At 54.1% G+C, this 24,540-nt stretch overlaps 1 protein-coding gene across 8 annotated transcripts in view; it reads left to right on the forward strand.

The window, feature by feature from the left end:
* Anks1a (ankyrin repeat and sterile alpha motif domain containing 1A) overlaps positions 1-24,540 on the forward strand; it is a 154,979-nt gene that overhangs the window by 72,219 nt on the left and 58,220 nt on the right. For all 8 annotated transcript variants that reach the window (XM_021630113.2, XM_021630096.2, XM_021630103.2 and 5 more), the window contains 7 exons: positions 1,535-1,831; positions 2,466-2,541; positions 2,754-2,855; positions 2,949-3,050; positions 5,012-5,208; positions 7,956-8,042; positions 12,382-12,502. In XM_021630113.2, the coding sequence (XP_021485788.1) occupies positions 1,535-1,831; positions 2,466-2,541; positions 2,754-2,855; positions 2,949-3,050; positions 5,012-5,208; positions 7,956-8,042; positions 12,382-12,502 (982 nt within the window). The remainder of the gene's footprint in view (positions 1-1,534; positions 1,832-2,465; positions 2,542-2,753; positions 2,856-2,948; positions 3,051-5,011; positions 5,209-7,955; positions 8,043-12,381; positions 12,503-24,540) is intronic.

Below are 24,540 nucleotides of genomic sequence, written 5' to 3' on the forward strand. Positions count from 1 at the left end.
CCGCCCTTCTTCCAGACCTCAGGATCCTTCTGTGGCCATTGTGTCACCCCCAAGGGCTGCAGCCCGGGCTGCTCTGGCTGGGCTGGGCTGCCTCTCTGGTTCCTTCGTCTGCACCCCGTTTATTTGTGTCTGTTTAGCTCTGCATGTGCCCTGCTGCCACGTTTTCTGTCCTTGTTTTGGTCTTTGCTGTTCCTCAGGCCACTTGGGGCCTCTGCAGCTCTGGATCTTTCTCATCTATGTTTATGTAGCTGGAGGGAAAAAAAAAAAGAAAAAAAACACCAAAAAAAAAAAACCAAAAACAAAAGCAGATGGAATGGATGCATGTTTGGGTCGCTCCTCATCTGTCCTTTAATGTCACTAACAGAATTTAAACAGCTGTAGACAGGGAGTTTTTAATGTCACTAACAGAATTTAAACAGCTGTAGACAGGGAGTTTTTAATGTCACTAACAGAATTTAAACAGCTGTAGACAGGGAATTTTTAACTCTTGGCGACTGAAAGGTGCACAGTATTGACTCAGGACTGGCGCTCTCAAGCCTCGTCTTCCCCAAAGTGGCAGGAGCTGCCTGGGTAAACTGAGGGCTCTGAGACTTGTGAGAGCATCGCTCTCACCAGTGCTTCTCCGAAAAGAGAGCTTGTGGAAAATCGTCTGCCTCAATATGTCATCGTCTCAATGACGAACATAACTGAAATGACTCACATTCTACTTCTGACCGTTGAGAAAGCTCAGAGTTCTCTGTTTCACCCCAGCCTCTGTGTCCTTGAGACAAAATTGGCATCGGAGGCCCTCAGCCTGAGTTGACTGGAGGGCAGTGCTGCAGAGGAATATTTTGCACCTCTCACACCAAGCATCCCCAGGGCCTGTCCCTTTCTTCCATGAGAAGACGTCCCCCGTGTGCCCACTGTCCTATGCAGTAGAAGCTGCATGCGTTGCCCCGTGTGCCCTTCTGGGGTAGACATGGGGCAGGATAGGGTCCCGAATTTCCCTCAGGCCCGAGCCTGTGCCTTCCTCCTGGGGAACCGGTGCTGGCTGCTACCTTGAGAGTGGTGTGCGGTGCTCTGCTCTGTCGCTCTCCCTCCTGGCTGATTGCTTTGCATGCAAGAAGCTACCCAGATGACAGCCTCTTTAAAAAGCTTGTGTGGAAAGCTGCGGACGGTGAACAAAGCCAGAATCAGAGCCGTGGGGCTGCGCAAAGAAATGCTTATGAAACCAGTTGAAGTTTAAGAGGAGACAATGGCAGTGATACGGGGTCCACACATGCCAGGCTCCCTCGTCCCTTCTCCGGAAGTATGGAGATGGAGGCACGTGGGGTGTGCAGGTGTTCAGGGTGCCACCTCATGCAGGGACCGGCGCAGACAGGGCCAGTGGGAGCAGCGGGCCGATTGTTGGGGGTGGTGTCTGGATCCTGACTATTGGTTCCCAAGTATTGCTGCTATTTTTCTCATTTAAATTTCAGTGGTTTTATGGGTCACCGTCCAGGCGGTGTTAGTTTCCACCCCAGCTTTCTGATCTGATGCGCTTGCTAACCCTCAGAACAACGACAACGAGACCGCCCTGCACTGCGCGGCGCAGTACGGCCACACGGAGGTGGTGAAGGCCCTCTTGGAGGAGCTCACAGACCCCACCATGCGCAACAACAAATTCGAAACGCCCCTGGACTTGGCGGCGCTGTACGGGCGGCTGGAGGTGGTGAAGCTGCTGCTGAGCGCGCACCCCAACCTCCTGAGCTGCAGCACCAGGAAGCACACGCCCCTGCACCTGGCAGCAAGGAACGGCCACAAGGCCGTGGTGCAGGTCCTGCTGGACGCCGGCATGGACAGCAACTACCAGGTAGCAGGGCGGACGCCTCTGCTGGCACCGGGGGCTTAAGTCGCTGGGAGAGGCACAAGCACAGTGCTGCCGGGCCATGTGTGCTGAGCACATGTCACCTCTCGTTCTCGCGCTTCCGTTTGTCACCGTGTCCTGCTGTGACATTTTAGAGGCCAAAGAGCACCGCCAGGGAGTCTAGTGTTTCTTGCTTCTTTTCAGGGTGTGAGATAAGTCCTGAAACCCTGAAGGCTGTACTTGGGGGCCCTTTCCCGTACATGCTCCCAGGACCTCCCTGCCGGGTGCACTGCTCTTTGATGGCAGCTTCCGACAGTCAGTACTTCCGCTTGCTCTTGGCTCCCCACGTGGTCCACGAGGTGCTTTTATTCCCTGTCCCCAAGAAAGTGGCGCCTGGGCGAATTTCTTTGGTCAACATGCCTACAAGTAGTGGGGATTCACATGTGGCGTGGCCTGCGATAGCCCTCGGAGGTCTTGCCATGTGGACTTTGTTGGAATACAGGAAATATTGAAGCCTCACCCCCCGAGGGGAGGGCTCCATGTAGCTTACTTGCCATCCCTCCTCCTCCATGTCCCACTTGTCATGTGACACACAGAACTGTTCTCATGACATGCTGCTGCGCTCTCGTTTGCCTTCCAGACGGAGATGGGCAGTGCTTTGCATGAGGCTGCTTTGTTTGGCAAGACCGATGTGGTGCAAATCCTGCTGGCTGCAGGTGAGGTCGGCAGCTGATCCCATGTGCCAGACGGGCTTTGAGCCTCACGTATGTGTGTGGTTAGAGGTGTGCAGCTAGGTCCTGGAGCACTGGGCTGTTGACAGCTGTGAGTGAGAATGCTTGTGCGGCTTGAAGGCCGTGGGTGTCCTTGGACCTGCCTCCTGGGCCTGCCTGGGGACGCTCACTCCCCTTCCGCCCGGCGTCCCTTCTAGGAATCGATGTGAACATAAAGGACAACCGTGGACTGACTGCCCTGGACACCGTCCGGGACCTGCCTTCTCAGAAGAGCCAGCAGATAGCCGCGCTCATAGAAGGTATGTGTCCCCGCTCTGTCCAGCGGCCGGGTGCGGTTAACCCACCATGCACGGAGCTTGCTGCCACCTCTTTCCTCCCGTCTTTGCTCACAGATCACATGACCGGAAAAAGGAGTGTGAAAGAAGTAGACAAGACGTCCACAGCCCAGCTACCTCTCCTCCCCGGCACAGACGCCCCAGCACCGAAGTCCCAGGGTGAGAAGAGCGGCTCGTTCTTTTTTTTTCTGGTTTCTGGTTTGTCGAGACAGGGTTTCTCTCTGTAGTCCTGGCTGTCTGGGACTCACTCTGTAGACCGGGCTGGCCTCGAACTCACGGAGATTTGCCTGGCCCTGTCTCCGAGTGTTGAGCTGGTCATGCTTGAGCAAAATAGAAAGTTCTTAATCCAGACGCTAACTGCAGGGTTGTCAGCACATCCACAACGGCGCTGTCTCCCGCTGCATGAGAGGTTAGCGGCCAAGGGGAGGCTTTGCTGTGCGATTGTCTGCCTTTCTTTTCCCCCCTTCATTTTTCATTCTTTTATGTTTTATTTTATTTTATTTTAGTTAAGCCAGGCATGTGCCTTAAATTCCAGCACTTGAAAGACAGAAGCAGGCAGCTCTGTGAGCTCAAGGCCTGGTCTGCATAGCTGGTTTCAGACTAGCCAGGTTTGCACAGTAAGACCCTGTCTTTTTTTGGGGGGGTGTGGGGGGAGAGACAAAACAATCTATATACTTTATACGCATGCCCGGGTGTGTGCATGTACACTGCATTCAGAAGTGCGTGTGCCCAGGCGTGATCGCGTGTACTGCGTGCGTGCACACACGGAGGTCAGGGGGGGCTGGTTGTGAGCTGCCACGTGGGTGCTAGGAACTGAGCCTTGGTCCTTGGCGAGAGCGGCGAGTTCTCCTAGTCCCTGAGCCCTTTCTCCAACCCCACGGCTTTGTTTCTGTCTCTGCTTCTGCGGGGATGCGTGCTGACGGGTCATCTCGGCAGCAGTGAGATCTGCGTTTGCTGTTGCTCCCTACCCCAGCACACAGACAGTGCTCTGGGGAAAGTTGGTCCAACGTGGCTGCCTAATGAGGGTCTGCTGGGTAGGTGTGCACGTGGCGATGACGTCAATAAGCCGATGCTGTGAAGGTGGTCCGGGGGTGGGTGTGCACCCCTGTCGGAAGCCTCTCAGTTTACTGAGAAGGGTGTGGTACTGTACATGACACGCAAGTAAATCCTAATTGGCAGCGAGCACCCCCCAGTGTAGGTGGTGATAAACAGTAAAGCAACATGAATGGGGAGGAGGTTGCAACAGAACGGAAGAGGGACGGCCTCGAGCTCCTGGCCTGTCAGCACTGGGTTCCTGGGCGGCCCCCAGGCTCACCCCCCTCCACACACACACACACACACACACACATTGTCCTTGACCTTGGAATCTGTCAGCAGTGGGATTGATCATTCACTCAGCTATTAGCTCTCAAGGAGCGCACCCTGATACAAGCCACTCAGGGACACCATCCGTAACAGTGACTGCAGTCAGGCGTGGATCCCAGTGCTGAGGAGACAGCCGATAAGTCAGAGTACCTTGTCTCAGGATTTGGAACTTTTGTTAGAGCCTTCTACATGGACTCCAGTTTCAGAAGGAAACCCTGTCTCAAAAACAAAGTGGAGGCTGCGCGTGGCACATGCCTATAATCCCATCACTTGGGAAACAGAGGCAGCCAGATTTCTGTGAGTTCAAGGTAAGCCTTGGCTACATAGTGAGTTCCAGGACAGCCAGGGCTCCATAGTGAGTCTGTGCTTTAAGAAAAAAGAAATCTAATTTAAAGCATTACTTTTAATTCTCACTTACACCACATCGCTACATCTTCAGGTCAAGGTTGTGTTCACACGGCATCGAGATACCGGGGAGTTTAAAAAGAGAGCATGGGAAGAATCCCTTACATATGTGAAGTAGTTTCCTTTCGCAGGGGATTGGACCCAGGGCTCTGGGCACACTCAGCTTGACTTCTGCCTCTGAGCTTTGCTCCTCTGTATTGAATTAGAGAAATCAGTTCCTGTCCCTCAGCGAGCATTTCCCGAGTTAGTGCTCACTGGGTCATATTGCAATGGAGTCTTTGTTCGGCCGGAGTATGGGAAACCAGGACTGCCCTCCCTTACCGCTGCTCTTGCCCTCTCCTCTTCTCCAGGGAATGTGGAGAAAGCAGTGACTGAGCTGCTCGTGGACTTTGACACGCATGCTGAGGAGGAGGGTCCCTACGAGGCGCTGTACAATGCTGTGTCCTGCCATTCCTTGGACAGCACGGCCAGTGGGCGATCATCTGACCGAGACTCCACAAACAAGGAGGCCGAGGCCACAGGAACAAGGACTGCTGGAGTGAGGCCTGTATGTGGCACATGCCTAAGCCCCTGGCAACTATGATGACGGCTGTGGTGGTGTCTGTGGGGCACTGGCACGAAGTCTGCTGCCTGAGCCCACCTGCTGGGGCACGGTCTATCTTGTCCCCTGCTCAGTGTGGTAAAACTACACATCATGCTGAGGTAGAAGTTTGGTGTTTCCAGCTTCAGGGTAGACAGTTTGCAGCTCCATTCCCACAATTCCTTAGGGCAGCTCGAGTCCTTTGTTCTGGTTTAGCCTTAGTGCTTGCTGCTCAGGCCTTTGGGATCTTGCTATGTGTGGTTTGTTTTCTCTCTGGAGAGCAGCAGTGCCCAGTGACAGGAGCTGCTGCCTGTTCCCAGTCCCGCCTGCCCTGCCAGCCATGTGGACAGGGTGGTCCCATCCTGGGGAGAAGGCATAGCAAGACTTCATCAGGCCGTGTGCATTCACCAGATGTTCCGTCGGTTGCTTAGTTCTTCATTAGCGCTTTTTCTCCTCATGCGCCCTCCTGCCTCGCTGCTACTTTGTCCAGCACTTGCTTACTTCTGTCTTGTTCATGGGCCCCAGGACTCCTGCTTCCCCCTTCCGCCCCGGAGTCAGTACCTGTCAGAGTTCTCAGGTTCTGACGCTCTAACCTGGCTGCTGACAGGATCCCAGCGCTAACTCCCTTGACACAGATTTGGGGCTACGTGTGTGTGGGGGGGGAACGTTGTTTTCTTTTTGTTTTTGTTTTGGGGAGGTTGTTCGTTTGTTTCTGTCGGCCTTCCCTTCCTGCCTAGTTCTGTCGGGGGGTCAGAGTGTTCCTTGGCCTTTCTAACTGTGGCCTGGGCAAGGCCCAGAACTCCCGGGGTGTTTCTTGGTGGTGGTGCTGCTCTGCCCTCTTTTCGCTGATGCAGTTGCACTGTGTGGGCTTCTGTGATCCTCTTTTACAGCAGCCTGGCAGAGCAGGTGTCAGCGTGTGAGCCGAGGAAGAGCCCGGTACAGTTGCAAGGCTTCCCTATTGGCATAGCTGGCGCCCGGTAGGTGGCGCTAGTGCCTTAACTAGAAGCCACCGCTCCTGAATGAGTGGTTGTGCAGAAGCCAGGGCATCCTGGAGTTGAGGCCGCGCCGCCTGAGCACACGTGCCCGCGTCGTAGCCGTTCTTGCTCTCTGACCACACTGGCTCGCTGTGGCCAGGCCCTGCGACCGTAGCCGACTGTCTGCGGGCACTTTGTCTCCCCTGGCGTCTCAGCGGTCTCGCTGCCGCTGGGACGGGCCGTTCCCATGGTTGCGTTTACCTTCCGCCACACTGGGGTCCCAGGGCTGGCTTCATGGTGGATGCGTGCTTGTCCCTTTGTACGCGGTGCACTGACCAGGCCTGTTCCGGCACGTGTAGAACAAGGAAGGGAGGGAACAGTGCGCCCACCCCTGGGAAGCCCAGACAGCACTGGCCTGAGCACGCGGACCTGCTGTGAGAGCGCTGTTGCGATCCATCTGCCTCTAGACGCCCCGGAAGGCCTGGGTGATGGAGGCTGCTGAGGAGCACGGGTGCACACAAAGGTCCTGGCTGCCAAGACCCGTCTCAGCCGTCTTCGCAGATTTCTCGGGGGAATCTCTACCTTTCCGCATCCCAGAGCTGACCTGCACGCCTGGGCAAGGGACTCTAGCACTGCAGAGCACAGTGGGAAAGCGTGGGTGCAGTGGCTCCCCAGCCTTTGGCTTTGCCACACAAGGGCCACGTGGGCCCCAAAAGTTGTCCGCTCTTGGGTCACTTGTGCCTCATCCGTGACTTCCTTGCTGTGGGGTAGGCTTGGCAAACTATAGCCCTGTGACAGGAAGCTGTGCTTTTGAATGAAGTTTCTTTTAGCATCTAGTACCATGGGCCATTTGCCTGTTATCTGTGGCAGAGCAGAGGGTGGCGCCCAGTACGGTTACTTTTGGTCCTTTAAGAACAAGCTTGCCAGCCCCTGGCCTAGGGAGACGTGCTCATGCTCTCGTCTAAACGGGCAGGCGTGACACACAGGGCTCCCTGTAACCCTATACTTGCTGTTATTGAGGGGGTGATTAAAAACAGGAGGTGTGCTAGGAGTGATGGCACACCTACAATCCCAGCACCAGAGGCAGAGGCAGGCACATCTCCAAGTTCGAGTCCAGCCTGATCCCCACAGTGAGTTCCAGGACAGCCAGGGCTACACAGTGAGGCCCTATCCCCCAAAACACTAAGAGATGTTTTGAGTTGAGGGTGACCTCAGCCTCCTGACTGCCTGTTAAAGAGAATGGTGTGGACTTTTCCTGATGAGTAGGACGACCGATAACACAGTGCTGGAGTCTGAGTAAGGACACACGTTCCATCTTTGGCTGCTTTTCCTGTTGCTTCACCAGGAGTCTTGGCTTAGACGAGCTGGGTCTTTTAATCTCGAGTTTCTTCTTTTCAGTGGACACTGAAAGTGGAACCACTGCTTTTTGCTTTCTGTGTTTTGTGTCCCAGAGTTCCCGTAGCAGCGAGGCAGTTCTGAGCCTTCTGTGCTGTTCTCCTCAAAGCCAGGTTACTGAAGGAGGTGTTGGTGATCTTTGCTGCAGACATCACAAACCATGACCCAGCTGATTGGATTGTATCTGTGTGGGAGCTCCCTGTCGGCTCAGGGACTGACCTTAACTTTAGTGTCCGGGAATTCTTCGCACAGTTCTTTTTATTTCTGAGGACTGAAATAAGGGTAAACCAAAAAGACAAGTACTTGAAGAAGAAAGACAGTAGAATATTTATTTTTCTTCTGCAGAGGGAACGTCCGCCGCCTCCTGCAAAGCCACCGCCTGATGAAGAGGAGGAGGAACGAGTAGATAAGAAGTACTTGACCGCCTCTGAGGTAGAGTTGGGGTTATCCCAGCAGTGACTGAGCATTTGTTAGACGGCACATGCGGGTGTTGCTTAAAGGAGGCTTTGTTTCCTCTCTTCTAAGGTTCTTTTTGTGTGAGTGTGTATGTATGCCCCACACGCCTACCTGGTGCCTGTGGAGGCCAGACGAGGGTCTCAGGGCCCCTGGGACTGGAGTTAGAGATGGCTGCGAGCCACCGTGTGGTGCTGGGATTCGAGTCTGGGTCCTCCAGAAGAGCAGCCATTGCTCTCAACTGCTGCGCCATCTCTCCAGTCCTGGGATTGAGCCCGAGCCTTGTGCATGCCGAGCAACTGCTCCGTCTTAGAGTCACCCCCAGCCTCTTTTCCGGGAAAGAGGGTTGTTGCATTTGTGTGTGAGTGTGAGGCATATACCTAAGTGTATGCTGTAGGTGTGTGGGCCCGTGCGTGGTCAGGCCAGAGCTGGACTGTGGGTGCTTTTCTTCGTCTTCCTGCCGTCACACGGGAAGCCCGGCAGGCTCAGTCTGGCCTCCCCAATGGAAAAATCTGACTTTCATTTTTACAACTGTGTCGTGAGTCGACACAAGGAAACCCGGTACCCTCACCCTGCCACTGCATGAGCAGTACCACGGTGTCGGTGCTCCCTTTCACCGCTTCCTGTAAAGGCTGCAGCTGAGGGCTGGAGAGATGGCTCAGTGGTTAAGAGCACTGGCTATTCTTCCAGAGGTCCTGAGTTCAATTCCCAGCAACCACATGGTGGCTCACAACCATCTAGAGGGAGATCTGGTGCCCTCTTCTGGTGTGCAGGCCTGCGTGCAGGCAGAATGCTGTATAAATAATAAATAAATGAATGAATAAATCTTAAAAAGAAAAAAAAAAAGATTGTAGCTGACCATGAACCAGGTCACAAGTGACAGTTAGAAAAGATAGAGGCTTTGGGCCTGGGTAGTTTTGCTGTGTGATATTTATTTTATTTGCAAGTTTATTAAATAATCAAGTTTGTAGAATTAAATTAAAAATGAAAGGAGGCATATGCCAAGGGTGGGGAGGGAAGAGAAGATTGTTGGAAACCATCTACCATTTTAAAGAGTGTTTTACTATGGTACAGTGTGGGTCGGGGCATGGGGCTCTTTCCTCCCGCCGTGTGCTTCGAGGGCTGTCTCGCCTGGTGGGCTCTCCGTCTGCGGGGCTGGTCTTTTTGGCAATGCTCCCTACTGGCCTGGAGTCCTGATCAGCTGACCAGCACAGTTGGTTTGGGGAAGCCGTGTGAACTCTGAACTTGCCTGTTTTGTTTGCTGTTGTAATGGCTGCATGAGCACAGAGAAACAGCCTGAATCAAGGTTCTCTTAGTGATTCAGAGTGTGCCTGTCTGTCTGTCTGTCTGGGCATCACATCTGTGCCTGGTGTCCTGAGAGGTTACAGAGGCGTGTGTAACCTGTGTGTACTGCTATGGGTGCTGGGACCCATGCTCTGGTCTTCTGCAGGGGCAGTGAGGCCTCCAACCCCACCGTCTTTGTTTCCAACTCTCAAAGCTTTCAGACTAAACCTCATACTGAGACACTGATGTCAGTAAGCTTTAGGGCATTTTTATCTTGTTTGTGGAACAGGGAAGAGTAAGCCCAACAGCTCTCTGGTTCTGAGGAAGCCAAACTTGAGGGCTGTGTGTTCGTCAATCGTGTGACCCAGTCTTTGACGGTGGGAGAGCTTATTCAAGTAGTGATCCCATCCTGATGCCAGACATGAGACACCACACACACATGCGCACACACACACACAGGAAAGCCTCATGATGGGCTGCCAGCTACCATAGGGGTAGCCATGCCCTGACATGGGGCTGCTCAGCCGCCCACACCCCAGCTGAATTCTTCAAGCCACAGTTGGGCGATGGCTATTCGAGATTCTTCTCTTCCCAAGCAGCGCTGCGCATCTTCAGCTTTGAGGAAGGGGAAGAAGATTTAGGAGTCGCCAGTAAAAAGCAGAATCCCTTCTGCTGAAAACCAGTTGTTGCCACAGTCTCTGTGACACAGGCTACTTCTGTGGAGGCATATTGCTGCCTGTGAAGGTTTAATCCCCTTGGTGGGGTCCAGAACAAGAGGAAATGAGCACCCTAGATTACTGTCTAGATCCAAGGAGGAGCGCTCTCTAGGTGTCTGAGAAGGGAAGGCCGTCCAGCTTGGATGGAGGGAAAATGAGGCCAGTCTGGATTAGAATCTGTTGAGCCATAGCTCTGCTGCGGACATTGAGTAGCCAAGGACAGGTCCCTGGCCTTTCCTGAGTTTACAGGTGATGGTGCCTGAACCAGGCGCTCTGGCTGTGACTGGTGTCCCAGCTGCAGTGGGTGATGGGTCTCTGCTCACACTTGTCCTACCTGGTGGACTCATTTGCCACTGGAAGTCTGCCGTCCTGCCCTGGATTGTAGGCAGGTATCCGGGCTGTCCATTCCCTTTCAGGTGAGCGTGCCTGGGCCTGGGTGAGAACTCTTGCTGAGGCCAACAGGGAGGGAATCAAATTACCAGGGCAGAGCACTAACCTGCAGAGCACAAATTCCTGTTAGTAAAACCCGTGGTATTAAGTTGACATGGTGTGAACTGCTTAATGGTCCCTCTTTGTTCCCTTAATTGTGTTCCTATGAAAACAGACCTGGAATAAATGATGCCCAGGGCTCCCAGAATAAAGGAGTCTTTAGCATCCAGATGGCTTGCACGGTGGGGGTGCCCGCTGTGCTCTGCAGAGTTTTAGAGGGAGACCATTGTTCTGCCATCAGAGTGGCAGCCTCGCTAACAAACAGCCTGAGACTGGGAGCCGCAGTCCTCTCACAGAAGGAGAGCTGTCCCCACAGAGGAGGACTCCGGTGCTTTCCCCGGGTACGGGGAGAGGTGTCTGTGAGCAGAGGAGCTCTGCTAGTGGGGCCCACTGCTCTGTGTGGGTGCCAGCACCCACGCTTCGCTCCCAGGCTGTACCTATCACCTCAAACTGCCCTGCAAGTTCTGGGCTCCGGCTTGGTTGCTGTCGTGTGATTATTTGTAACTTGCCTTTAAAACACGTTGGCATGAGGGCAGATGACTAGAATTATCAGAACCAGGATCCTGTGCGTCCAGCTTTGTGGTTTTACCATCTTGGCTCGAGTGCCATGGCTGGCCCCTGCCTAACTGAAGCCCTAAAAGTGTGGTTCCTGTGTGGGAGGCACTTTCCTGCTTGACCTTCTCAGTAGACAGAGCTGCTGTTTGCCCCCAGGAACTCCTGCCAGCTGCTGATTCTCAAGACTCTTGGTGGCAATCTGCAGTTACTTACTCATGTGGTAGGAAGCTAGCTTTATGGGGGATCCATTCCCACAGCTCCTGGGAGCCTTGAAGAAAATAGTTACAAGCTGACTGTCATGGCACACGCCTTTAATCCTAGCCCTTGGGAGGCAGAAACAGGAGGATCTGCAAGTTTGAACAGCCTGGTCTACACAGCAAGTTTCAGGCTAGCCAGGAACAGAGCAAGGAGGATGGGGACGGGCCAGTTTGTTTTCAGTACCTGTTTAGTGTTGAGCAGCAGGAGCATTTTGTTTTCCCGTTGAAGTGGACACTGGCCTTTTGGGTAGGATATGTTCGTATCAGAGACGCAGCATGGAGAAAGAGGACAAGTTACAGTGCAGCTTAAGTAACAGGTACTAGAAATGTGTTCTCCACAGAAAACACTAGAGGGAGGAAAGGGGAGGGAAGTTAAGAGAGGCTTAGATATTTTTCTCTTTTGAAGGATTAAAAATGGAGCCAAAAAAAAAAAGAGAGGGGGAATGGTTTAGTTGGTCAGATTCTGAAGATTTCATATACAGGAATTGTTTTAGGTTTTTCTGTTGCTTTGGCAAAACACCTAAATCTGGGTACTTTATAAAGAAAAGAGGTTTATTTGGCTCACAGTTTGGAATGCCACAAATGAAGCAGTTCTAGCCATTCTTTAGCTTTTGGTGAGGGGAATTTGAGCTGCCAGCATGGCAAGTGTGTGGCAGAGGGCAGTGCACTGGGCAGTGACTAAGGAGGTGCCAGGCTCACAGGATAACAAACCTTTCCTGTGGTGCCACATAAGCTACAACTCAGGAGTGGATTTGTTAGGAGTGGCGCACCTAGGGACCACCCACCCAGCATGGCCCACCTCTTTCATGTCCTATTTCCCACCCTTGCTGCGCTGGGCATCAAGCATCCAGAATCCCCATTGGGGGATGAGCCAGAGCAGGCGAAGAACCAGAAAGGCGACTATGAACCCACAGGGCCTGACTTTTTCCCTTCCCTCCTTTGTGCAACATAGTGGGGACTGGAGCTTTGTTGCATATTGCCCGTGCCCAATGGGTTCTGGGTGTTCCTGTCTCGTAGGGCCTGGCTGTGAGACCCAGGATCCAGAGCAGCGCACCCCCCGAAGAGGAGGAGCACCCGTACGAGCTGCTGCTTACGGCAGAGACCAAGAAGCTGGGGAGCACGGACGGAAGGACTAAAGGTATGCCTGCCTCACTCCCACGGCACAGGAAAGGATGGCGGGGCAGGGGCATGGTGGGGTCTCAGGTCTCAGGGGAGAGAGCCTTGTGGTCATTCTTGCCTTAGATGGATGGGGCACAAGCCTCACACACGTGCAGCAGGGCAGGTTAGGACCCGGGTGACAGCTGTGGGAGAGGGACGGGAAGCCGCACTGTGGAGGCTGGGCGCCGTGGAGACTGGGCACTGTGGTGGCTGGACACTGTGGAGTCTGGTTGGAGCCTGCTGCGCAGGCCTAACACTTGGTTGTTCGGGTCCATGCTGATGGTGTGGTGGACGCTGTGAGTCCTGACCTCGGGACCGTGTGCTCTTTGTCAGGGTCACGACAGTGACCTGAGTACAGCTTGTGTTATGTGGGCAGCATCCATCCATGTATGTTCCAGCCCTGCGGAGGCAGCACGGGCAGCAAGCTGAGTGTGGTCCACGTGTCCGAGGGGCCTTGCCCGTCCTAGATCCCCACGAGCATGAGTCCGTCCACCGTGCTCGCCTGGTGTCTCCTGTCTTCTGTCAGCTCGTAGTCCCCAAGTGCGGGGAAAGGTGCTCTTTCAAGTCCACTCTGTTACACCTCGGCCGCATATGCCGCCCCCGCCGCCGCCTCTTGCCCTGCTCAGAGGTCTCCCCTGGGCACACAGGAGGGTTTAGCTCATATCCTCAGTGGTTATTTTGAGTCATGTGGTTTCCATTTGGAGACCTAGAGAGGTTAATAGAGTTCAACGCAGTAAAGTTCGCCAGTGTCGTACAGGCTGAGCTTCTGCAGAAGGGCCAGGTAACTGCCCGCCGTGACCGAAACGGGGGCCGCCGGAGCACCGCGCGGTTTCCTCCATCCCGCTGTGTCCCCTTGCGGCTGCCCTGGAGACGGTGCCTCCGAGGTCTGCGCAGTGACTGCCTTCTCCAGAATGCTCTGTGCGCGGGTGCTTCAGTGTGCACCCCCGGCTTTGCCCAGGGGGTTGAGAGCCGTCGGTGCCGCACTGTCAGCTGTTGCTCCTTTACAGAGGTGGCCGAGGTCTGTCCGTTCCCCTCCCGGGATGGTCAGTCAGTTGCAGGTAAAACTACTGGATGTTTCCGTACAGCTTTCCGTGTGGACACACAGGTCCTCATTCACCGGGGAAACACGTCCACGTAGGACAAAGGTTCTGGGTCTCTGCAGAGCGCTCTTCTCAGGCCGCTCAGCCACTGTGCAGAGTGCCACAGCATCCCGGGCCCGTGCAGGGAGGGTCCCCGCCCCCAGGCCTCTGGGCCTCCGCCATCCTAGCAGAGCTGTGCCTTTCCCGGCCGAGCGTCTGCCACACCTGCTGCTCATTCCAAAAGAGGGCGCCTCTCTCCGTTTCCGAGCTGTGAGATTCGATGTGCTTTTGACCAAAGTTCTTGGTCTTTCTGAGACAAGGTGTAGCCCAGGCTGGCCTCAAACTCATGGCAGGCCTCCTGTCTCAGCAGGAGCACCGTGATCACATATGTGGCCACCACACCTGGCCTGTTGAAATTAGTGTGTTTTATTTGTTTTGAACATTTTGTTTTTGTTTCTTAGATCTTGAGACAGGGTCTTACTGTTATAGCCCAAGTTGGCCTTGGACTCTCAGTGGTTCCCCTGCCTCAGCCTTGCAAGTTCTAGTTAGACCTGTGCTGACAACTTTTTTTTATTGAATGTGCTTTTCTCTTAATTTATGGCCATCTTTACAGTAGCTTTTGAGATCTTAAATTTTGGAGAAATTCAATTTTTCCTTATGTCAATTTGTCATAATGTCATAAATCATGTTTGTTTGATATGTGGGGGGATATGGGGATTGTATGGGTGTATATGGGTATGTGGGGTATTTTGTGAATGGGTGTGTGCTATGGATGTGTGTGTAGTGTGTGTGTGTGGATGGGGTGTATGGATGAGGTGTATGGATGGGGTATGTGGGTGTGTGTGTGGATGTGGGTGTGTGGGTGGGTGTGTGTGTGGATGGGGTGTGTGGATGTGTGTGTGGATGTGGATGGGTATGGGATGTGGTGTGTGTGTGTATGGGGTGTGTGGATGGGGTATGTGGGTGTGTGGATGTGTGTGTGTATATGGATGGGTATGGGTGTGTGTGTGTGTCTGTGTCTGTGTATGGATGGGTGGGGGTGCCTGTCTTGCATGTCCATGTGTGTGTGGGTTGGTTGCAGAGTCTGGAGTTCGCTGTCAAGTGTCTTCCTCAGTTGTTTTCTAATTTATTTACTTCCTTTTAAGGTAGGGTCTCACTGTGTAGATCAGGTTGGCCTTGAGCACACAGAGATCCCTGTCTCTGACTAAAGCCTGCGCCACCATGTGGGACCTGTCTTGTGTTTGAACTAGGCTGGCTGCCAGTGAACCTTTGGGGCACCCCTGGCCGTGCTCACCCCCCACCACACACACACACACACAGCTGGTGCTGTAGCCGCACACAGCGCACTTGGTGGGTGCTCAGGGCTCTACCTCAGCCTCACGCAGCAGGCGTGTTCCAGCTGAGCCACCTCCAGCCCCACAGTGGATTTTTCTGTTCCTCCTCCTAGACATTTTCCAGCGTTAGGTTCTGTACTTAAGGTCGTGTTCCATTTTGAGGTGACTTTTAAGTGTGCAGATCCCACTGTGCGGCCCCTTGTCATTGAATTGCCTTTGCGATGTCACTGTTCTCCCAGAAGTGTCCTGAGTATTCTGACTCCTTAGTCTCGCTGTTCACCCTCAGAGCTCAGAGCGTGATTTCCATCCCTGATCGCACTGGTACGTGTGGGTTGGTGCTGAGCCCTGCAGTTTGGGAAGCTCTGTTGTCTTGCCCGGGGAAGTCCTGTGAGTTCCTTCTCAACCTAGAGAAGGCCTGGTTCTGGGCCTGCTCTGGAGCCAGAACCACACGCGCCAGGCAAAGCTGTTCACGCCTCTGATCCCAGTGCTCTGGACACTGGGGCAGGGGGACTACTATGAGCTCCAGAATTGAAGGCTAGGTGAGACTACAGCGAGCCCTTTTCTAAAAAGACCGTGGGAATTAGGTGGGCATGGCAGAGGCAGGGGCAGGTGGATCGATGTGAGTTCAAGGCCGGCCTGGTCTACAAAGTCCAGGATAGCCAGGGCTACACAGAGAAACCCTGTCTCAACAAAAAACAAAAACAAACAAAAATAAAAGTTCATGGATATTTCCTCTGTGGAAAAAGGGTGGTGCATTTGAAGACAGAGTGTTCTTTCAGGGGCCTCGTGTGATGGCCACGCTAGCCAGCTCAGCCTTTCAGGTAAAGGGAAGGAAGACCGAGGGCTGTCTCCTGGCTGCCAGATGTCCTTTTCTCCCCAGCTCAGGAGTTTCCCAGCTCCTGGGAGCTTTGAAGGAGGGCTTACACTTGCTTACACTCTCATGCCGGCCCCTTGCTCCCCGCTGCACTGCCCTGTTCGGCTGCTGAGAGTGAGTGCTGTGGGCAGCCTGGTTAATTGAACCACAGTGTGTGGCACCCTGCCCACAGGCTGGCCCTCTGGCATGGCTCACTGGAGCTTTCACACAAGGGTGAGGCATTAGCTATGAAAATGGGCCTGCTGGTTTCTCAGAAGCCTGACTGTCCTGTCAGTGAGCAGAACCCGCTGGCCCAGAAGTGAGGCAGTCAGCAGCCCACCACCGTAGGCTTAGTGGCGACCCGTCCTCCTTCCTTCTCCATTGGCGTCACTAGCGTCTGCAGCTTTTCTGAGCTAACCGATCTGTTTCCACAGGTAATGTTTGTCAGTGTTGACGAGGGGGAGCTTGGCCCTGCCTCAGCCTGTAGTGCACTGGGGAGCGGGAGGTGCGCCAGCCTTCTTGCAGAAGCAGGGAAAGAAAGCCATACACTTCACCACAGAGCTCTGTGAGAGGGAGGTCAGGAACTTGTAAGTAGCCTGACAGTCAGTGATTAGAAACCATGTGTGAGAAGCAGCTGAGTGCCGCCACCCCTGTGTGTGTGCACACGCGTGTGCCTGCAGAATTGTTGGGGAAGTTTGGAGTTCCAGAGTCAGACACTTTCGGGGAAGCACAGCGTGCAGACAGAAACGGCTCAGTCACACTGGCCCTGTGTTTGACCCTTTGAATCACAGAGGGTCCCTACTTGCCTAAAACTGGCCCTCGGTCTCGGAGAACAAGAGTGCTGAGCCTACCACAGCAGAGAGACTTTCAGCAGAAATGTTGTTCATGCCCACAGAGATGGAAAAACCCAGCCACAGGAGAAAGCTTTTGCAGATTCATGAGGCAGAAAATGCATGCTCCGGAAAGGTACCAGGCCCACAGGGCATTATGATTGCTTTAGGCAAGTAGGGGTCCTCAGCGGTTCAGATTGTCTAAACTTGGGGCCAGTGTGACAGAGCCGTTTCTGTCTGCTCGCTATGCTTCCACAGCAGTGTCTGACCTGTGCACTGGACGTCCCAGGCCTGTGACCCCTCAGAATTGCAGTGACAGGGTTCCAGGTTCCACAGCACATAGGAGAGCAGCCAGGAGCTGGGGTAGTCACTGTGTCCTCAGCACTCTCTGAAGCAGCGGCCACCTCTGCGCAGCGCTGGCGGGTCCGAGGGCAGCGGGGCCTGCGAACACCATACAGTGAAGTGCTGCCAGGTGACCAGGGTCTCCGCACGCGGCCGAGGGGGTGTTCCTGAGAGCCATGGCTGGAGCAGGAAGACTGCTCCGAGGGGAGCGACCTGCCCTCTGCAGTTCGCCTCTGCTCCGTGCCCCGGGTGACTCGTAGGAGCCTGGTCTCCTGTACATGGCAGGACGCCGCCGCCGCTGGTCTAGCCGGAATTCAGAGAGAAAATGGTGCCCACGTTCAGTCCATGTTCAACCCTGTCTACCTGAAGGTCCAGGCTGGCTTTTCACGGCAGAAGCCTGCACGCCTGCGTTTGTGAACAAGCAGCTTAGCCCTGACTCTCACAGGCAGCAGTTTTTCCCTACCTCTGACTGAGGCTCCTGACAAAGCCAGGCCTGGGGCTGCCTCCCTCCTCCTGCTGCTGGGATTTAGACCAGCTCACTTTCCCTGATCCCGTGAGCCTCGTGAGTGTCGTGCCTGTATTTTCTTCCACAAAATGTTTTGACAGCTCTTTATATATATGGACACGTGTGATAAATACAGAAAATAGATGAAAGGTGATAGGGGGCAGGGTATGTTAAATTCACATAGAAGTGGTTTTTTTTTTTTTTTTTTAAGCAATTTGATGTTCAAAAGTGAAACAAATTATGCTCACTAAGAGATCAGAGCTAGCTCTATGAAGAGAGTGCCTGAGCCAAGCCCTGAAATAGAGAATTCAACGTGATAGGCAGGCCTGGGAAGGGCGGCGAGCAGAGGTTCAGGCAGGGGTGTGGCTCCCAAGAGTGGGTGGAGGGAGGAGGTGGAGACCCGCCCGGAGCATGGCCAGACTCCAGTGTGGCTGGAACAAAGAGAACTGTCGCTGAGTGCCGATCTCAAATGTCAGTCTTTACTCCAGAGACACAGTGGCATTGTTGAAATCTTCGGAGTGGGGTGGCAGCATGGAAGCCACGCTTTTCAAAAGGGGAGAGCTGGGGAGCCTTAGCTTGGGAAAGGCTGGAGGCAGGGATATCTTACAGCCAGGAATCTTCGTGAGTCTCATGGTAACTATTACCTGTCCCGAAGGGACGGGAGCAAGTTAGGGACGAGGAAGGGGCGGGGTGACAGCAGGTGCTGCCAGGTGTGGTCGAGCAAGGGGCAGGTGCTGAGGGTGATGCCGAGGCTTCCAGCCTGGCTCAGGAAGTAGTGTGTAGCCAGTGCAAATGGGGAACTGGGAAGGCCGTGGTTGAGGGAGGGTGCTGAGTCTCAGTTGAGTGTTCTGTGTTCTAGGAGGAAATGTGTGGCTATACCCAGAACACCCGGAAACAGGGGCCTGACGATTAGGAGAGACGCCAAGATCACGAGCTCAGACCGAGAGGGAGGACCTGGGAAGATTCAGGGAGCTGAAAACTGCTGCAGAAGTGAACACGGGGCTGGGTGGGAGTTCGTTTTGGGGGACCTGTTGCTTCCTGTTATTCACAGCCCAGGTGGCTGTTCACTTTCAAGCCATTAGCATGGGAAGGAGAAAGCATTTTAAAGATAGTCCCCCAAAGTTGAGGGCACCTCCTTAGTGGTGAGGTGTGCTGAGGAGGTGGCACATTTGAAAAGAACAGCCTTAAAAGCTGGCTGTGGGGAGCTACCACAGGGGAGCCACGAGTTTCAGAGCTGCCTGGACAGCAGGCGGAAGCTGCCCTAAGCAGCAGCTGCAGCCTTTATCCCAGATGCCTAAAAATTCCAGGCCAGGGAAGAGAGGAAAATGAGCACAGGGACACCATTTACAGTGTCTATATGAAGACTAGGGAAAGTGTTGGGTGATTGGGTGATCACTGGCAAATCCTAATGGGGCCAGTGCCTCTCTGAGGCAAGTGGGAAGAAGTGAAAGTCTCTGGATTTCGTTCGTCATGGGACAGAGTGGAGCAGTCTTCTCGGGGGACTGTGTCACATCCTCCAGAAGGAGCTGTGGGTAAAGGGCATGGTTTGGAAGAACAGAAGAGACAGTTGCTGTGATGGAAACAACATCATTTTCAGGAAAGAGGAGGAAAGAATTAAGATGGCCAGGCCAGTTGCAGGGGCTTGCGTTTGGGCTCTTGCTCGCTTCTGTTTGGTTGTGACCTTCAAAGTCATTTGTTCTTGAATCTTTAGCGGCACCAGCGGTCGTTGGGAATTCTAAGGCACCATGGACATAGAGAACAGAGCTTCCTAAAGGGAAGCCGTGGGAACAGCGCCTACCAAGGGTGCCCGGGGAGCCAAAGGGTGGGATGAATCTGCGGAGGACTTTCCGAGTTGTTTCTTGAGGCTCAACAGGCTCAGCATGGCAGCAGCTGCAGAAGAGAAAGCAAATGGCTACAAATACCCAACATTGGAATTGGCCAAGTGCCAAGGGAGCAGAGAGGGCCGGGTGCAGTTAAAGTAGCGCTCGGGAGGGTGTCACAGCAGGGACACCTCATCCAGACAAGGCCAGTAATGGGAAGGGTGGGTAGGGGGATCTGAGGGGCAGAGGGCTAGTGACAGCATGGGGCAACTGGGGAGCTGACCAGGACCAGGTGTGGAGCAGTCTTAAGCCCAGGGTTGGGCCATCCCCATGGGCACCCAGAACCAAGTCTCAAGCTGCTGGACTCCCAGCATTTGGCTTTTTTTGGCCCTGCTTTCAGGACCACTTGGAAGAAACCATCCCCATCAGAGTCTGGAAAGCAAACCAGCCTCTGCATAAGGTGTTGTGCAGAGGAGTTTGGGAATGGCTCTCCATCAAGAATGACAAAGATGGCAGCAGCTCCCTGTGCTAAGTGCCTGCTGAGAGTGGCACCATGCCGGGTCATTTCCCCTGCTCACCTCATGTGTGTAACCCAAGACTCAGCCTCAGGAGGGGAAGAGCTGCTTGGTGGTCAAGCTAGGACTTAAGCCCTAGTCCACTGGGCCAGACCCAGTTTACCCAGGAGACCAGAATCTTTTCGTCAGAAACCCTGATGAGTCACAGACCTGGGAGGGGCCATGGAGACAGTGAAGTAATCACAGATTCACACCCGAGTGTCTCGGAGCCCTCCTCATGCATCCCAGCTGTACTGAAAAAGGGAAAATGGCTGGGATGGACTGTCGCCTGGACCTCTTGACTCCCCACTCCATGGCTGTCCTGTCTCAGGTTCCTTGGAACTGAACAGACTCTTCCAGCTCATGCTCTGTAGCAGTGAGCATGTCACCTAGTCAGGACCTTTGTCCTGGAGAAAGCACGTGCCCTCCAAAGACAGCACACCGCTGTGCTGGGGCTGCTGGGCACACGTGGTGTGGGGCGCCGTTCACTGTGACTGGGCACTCAGCCCTAGTTCTCAGGACAGGAAGCAGGACAGTGTGATGGCCTGCTCAAGCTAGCTCCTCACGGCAGTTTGCAGTTGAAACACCTTGTTGGAGTGGGCATAAATGATTGACTGGACATGCACAAATACTAAAACGTTGTTATTCCAGACTCCTTGAGACCTTGCAGAGCATCAGGGTAGTTAATACACAGCACGGGAGACCCCTGCCTCCACAGCTCTCGAGGGAGGGGCACCAGCCCCAGAGTGAGGAGGGATCAGAAGTTGCAGAGCTGGGAACTAGCCTGCTGTCCTGGCAGGGAGAGTGTGGGGGGAAGGGACAGTCACCTCCCTGTGCCCTTCCTCTGTCTCTGGAAGGACTACCTGTGGGCATTGGTGAAGGAGGCAATGCTCTGGGCAGGATTTGGGTATCTGCTTCCTGGGACATACCTGCTTCTCTCCTTCCGAGCCCAGCTAGAGCCCACCTTCCCGAGAAGCCTCCTGGCTCAGCCCAGCCCCCAGGCATCGGGCTTTGCGTTCCCTTTCTGCACTTGCCTTCCTTTTCCTGCTCAGAGGCAGGCATGGCTCCTTCATCTTCTTATCACCTGGGCATGCCCTGAAGGCAGACACGTGCACACTTCCTGAGAGTGAGTGAGGGCAAGTGGGCCCTTGGTATTGCCTCCGAGCTTCAGGCTTCAGCCTTCTTTTCACATCGCCGCTTCTTCCTCCGTTGTCGGGATCTGAGAATGAGGAAGACAACAGGTGGTCAGAAGGACTTTTCCTTTTTGGAGCTGTTTCATGTGTGGCATCTTTGCTGATCTTTGTGGGGGTCAGGAGTGGTCTCACCTGTAAGCAGACTCAGTGGAGCTGTGATGGCAGAGTGTCAGCATCTCTCGGGCATGGATCTAAGCACTTCCCATGCACAGCTTAATTCTCTCAGCAGTCTGTAAAGCTGTAGTAATAATACACAAAGATATCACATAACGCGTGTAGGAGTTCGTTTATGATTCTCTATCACATTGGTAATAAGCCGCATGAACAGGAGGAAACCATCAGGAGCCAGGCACGGCGGCACACGCGTCGCCCCAGCATTTGGAAGATGGGGAAGAATGGCAGCAAACTCATGGCTCCTGGGTATGCAGCAGGATCTGGGGCACGAGCTGGGCACTGAGTAGTTATTTCCCATCTATTCTTTTGTGCAGGCATATCTTAAATATGTTCCTTTCTTGGTTCTTTTCCGAGACAGACTCTTGTTATGTGTCCTGACTGGCCTTGAGTTCAGAGCAGTCCTCCTGTCTCAGGATCCTGAATTGAATTACAGACTTGAGCCATGTGGTGGTTTGAATGAGATCTTCTCCATAGCCTTCGACGTTGAGTACTTGGTCCCAATTGGTGGCACAATTTGGGGAGCTTAGGAGGGATGGCTTTGTTGGAGGAGGTGTGGCACTCGGGGTTAGCTTTGAAAGTTTAGCATTCCCACCACGGTCTCCAGTTCACTCTGTCTGCTCAGTGCTTGTGGCCCAGGCTGTGAGCCCTCGGCTGCTTCTCTTAGATGCTTCAGTCATGGTGTGTGTTTTGTTTTATTCCGGCAATAGAAAAGTCACGTAAGCCGCCATGCTTTGGTTAGGTACAGTTTTAGGGACAGGCAACACACCAGCTTAATGCCGAACTGACGACGGTTCTAGTCTCAGCACGTAGCAGCAGGACAGCAAGTTTGAAGCCAGTCTGGACTATGGAGTTCTAAGCTAGCCAGGGCTACCTAGCAAGACCTTGTCTCAGTACACAAATAGGCGGGAGAGGGTCAGACAGACACGCTAATGTTCCTGTGCCTTAGCGAACTCTTCAGATGCAGCGGTCTGTCCTGGGGAAGATACATAACTGGCCGTTTGCAGGGTGTACTTTCTGTGACTCACAGAGGCCCTTCCCCCAACAGATCTCCGTCCTGTACAAGCACCAACTCCTTCTCTCTGCCCACAGCCTTCCCCTGGCATCTCTCTGGTATTGAGCCCTTGGCATCTCCCCCCCCATTCTTCATTGATGGCTGGCATGAATGAGGCTGTTTGAAGGCCTCCATTGTCAACCCCACTGGCAGCCAGAACATTCTCTTGCTTGGCTTTTGAGGCCCAGTCAGGATGAGCCAGGCAGTCCCCAGTTCTGGGCAGAGTTTTCCTTCTGTCGCTTCTTCACCACCCACAAATGGTTAACGAAGATCCTGGAGGCTGATGCAACCCAGGTCCCTTCCTGAATGCCAACCGGGACAGCGCCACTTGGGCAGGAGCTTCGGACAGTCGGAGAATCTGCTGCCATGAGCCTCTCTGAGGAAAGCTCTGCTGGCCTGAGCCTCCGATGGAGGGTCGTGGGTGGCCTTCTCACATATAGAATGACCAAGCAGCTTTGTTCTGGTGACCCGCTGTCGTAGTGGCTGTTTGCAGCAGTAAAGACACGGCTTCCTCAGGCCACAGTTACGCTGAATGGAACTCGCTCTCTCACTTTTTTTCTACCTGGAGAACTCATTCATTGTTTACACCTTGTGCATTGCTCAATTGTGACAGGGACCTGACAGTATAAAAGTCCCAGAGTGGCCAGACGGAAAGGACAGAGGCCCTGAAGTCCACACTTCCGGCTTAGTGGATGAGTAATCAGAGCCATAGTGAGCGAGCCGGCTGCCCCTCCTCCACCCCGCAGGCTTGCCCAGAGCTGAGTGGTGCCCGGCTCCCGAAGCATGCTGGTTGTTGCTCCACAGGGTCCTTCTCAGAAGCAGCAGCACTATGAGACCTGACCTCTCCCTGGGGAGCTGTTTTAGCACCTCAGGTCTGTGTTGTCCGCACCCCTTCTCCCCACCTGCCCACTGTGTCGTGTACGGGGCCTCCTTAAGGGCCAAGCAGCTGCCAGTGTATGAGCACAAGGAGCCGGGGGTGGGGGGCACTCTGCGGCAAAAGAACACCAGGCAGCCCTGTGTGACGCCCAAGGGACAGGTGCCATCACCGCACGCGGGGACTCCTGGGATTCTCATCACTGTTGTCACATGCAGTGTTAGATGCAGAGGCTCAGCGAGAGGATCTGTCACCACAACTAAGGCCGCCCAGCCCTGGAGAGAAGCAGCCAGCTCCTCTTCCTGGGTGGACATTTGCCCAGCTGCCTTGGGCAGAGCCAGCCACACCGGGGACCACAGACAGCTCATCTGTGGAAACAGGGAACCACACTCGGTTCTGTGGTGCCCCAGCCTCACCAACAGTCCTTGGGCCCTTGGGAAGCACTGGGGAATTGTTTGGCACCGTGCATGGAGAATAGGTGCCACGCAGAGAGAATGCGCCTGAACGTTAGCTTTGGGAGTGGCCGACTGTGGGTGTGCTCTCGCCTGTGCTGACAGCACGCGGGAAAATCCGTACAAGGCCTGAGTTCCCCCAGGGTGTCCCAGGGCGGCACTGCCGTGAGATACGGACTTGGCCGATTATTTCCGCTGCTTCGGAGCAGGAGTTTTGGAGGGCGTGGCAGAAGTTGGCCCCGGATCTAGCAGCCTCAGATTTCCAGGGGGTAAGGGAGGTCTCCGGGGAACAGCAGCTGTCTCCCGGCCTGACACACTAGACCGCTTCCTTTTCCAGCGGATCAGCTAAGGTTAAACTTAAACAAATAAGAGCAGCTGGGAGGCCTTGGCAGGAGTGAGGCGCGCACATTCTCAAAAAAAAAAAAAAAGAAAGAAAAAAGAAAAGGGAAAAGCCTGTTCCCGAGGAAGGACGGACTGAGGCGGGGATGTGGATCCGAGTGGCCTGGAGGAGAAAGGAAACAGTCACTTCCCCGCTGTTCTGTTTTGCACTTTCAGTTAAGGAATTCCAGAAGTTGCAGGTTGCGCTCATGACCTCTCTTTTCCCCTCGGAGCTGCCTGCCAGAGGAAGGGAGGACGGGCGGTTCTGAATAACACTGTGGCCTTTCTGGAAATGTATCCACAGTCCCTGGAGTCACTCTTGCTGGCTCACTCTCACTGTCCCTCGTTCTGTCCTTACTCTGTCCTTACGTGTGTCCTTTCTGTCTGCACTTAGCACTTCTCGCCTTATATAGCAAGGTCTGGCCGTTAATGTTAACAGAGATCTAACAAGAGGGCGGCTGCCAGACAGCAGTAAGCAGGCCAGTGTTTGGAATTTCATAAATGCTCTAACTTTGGGCACAAACTGAACATGAACAATATGAAACTGTTTCCCTCCTTCCTCTCTCGTCTTCTCTCCCT

The sequence above is a fragment of the Meriones unguiculatus genome, chromosome 16 (genome assembly GCF_030254825.1).
Source record: "Meriones unguiculatus strain TT.TT164.6M chromosome 16, Bangor_MerUng_6.1, whole genome shotgun sequence".
In the NCBI taxonomy this organism is placed as follows: Eukaryota; Metazoa; Chordata; class Mammalia; order Rodentia; family Muridae; genus Meriones; species Meriones unguiculatus.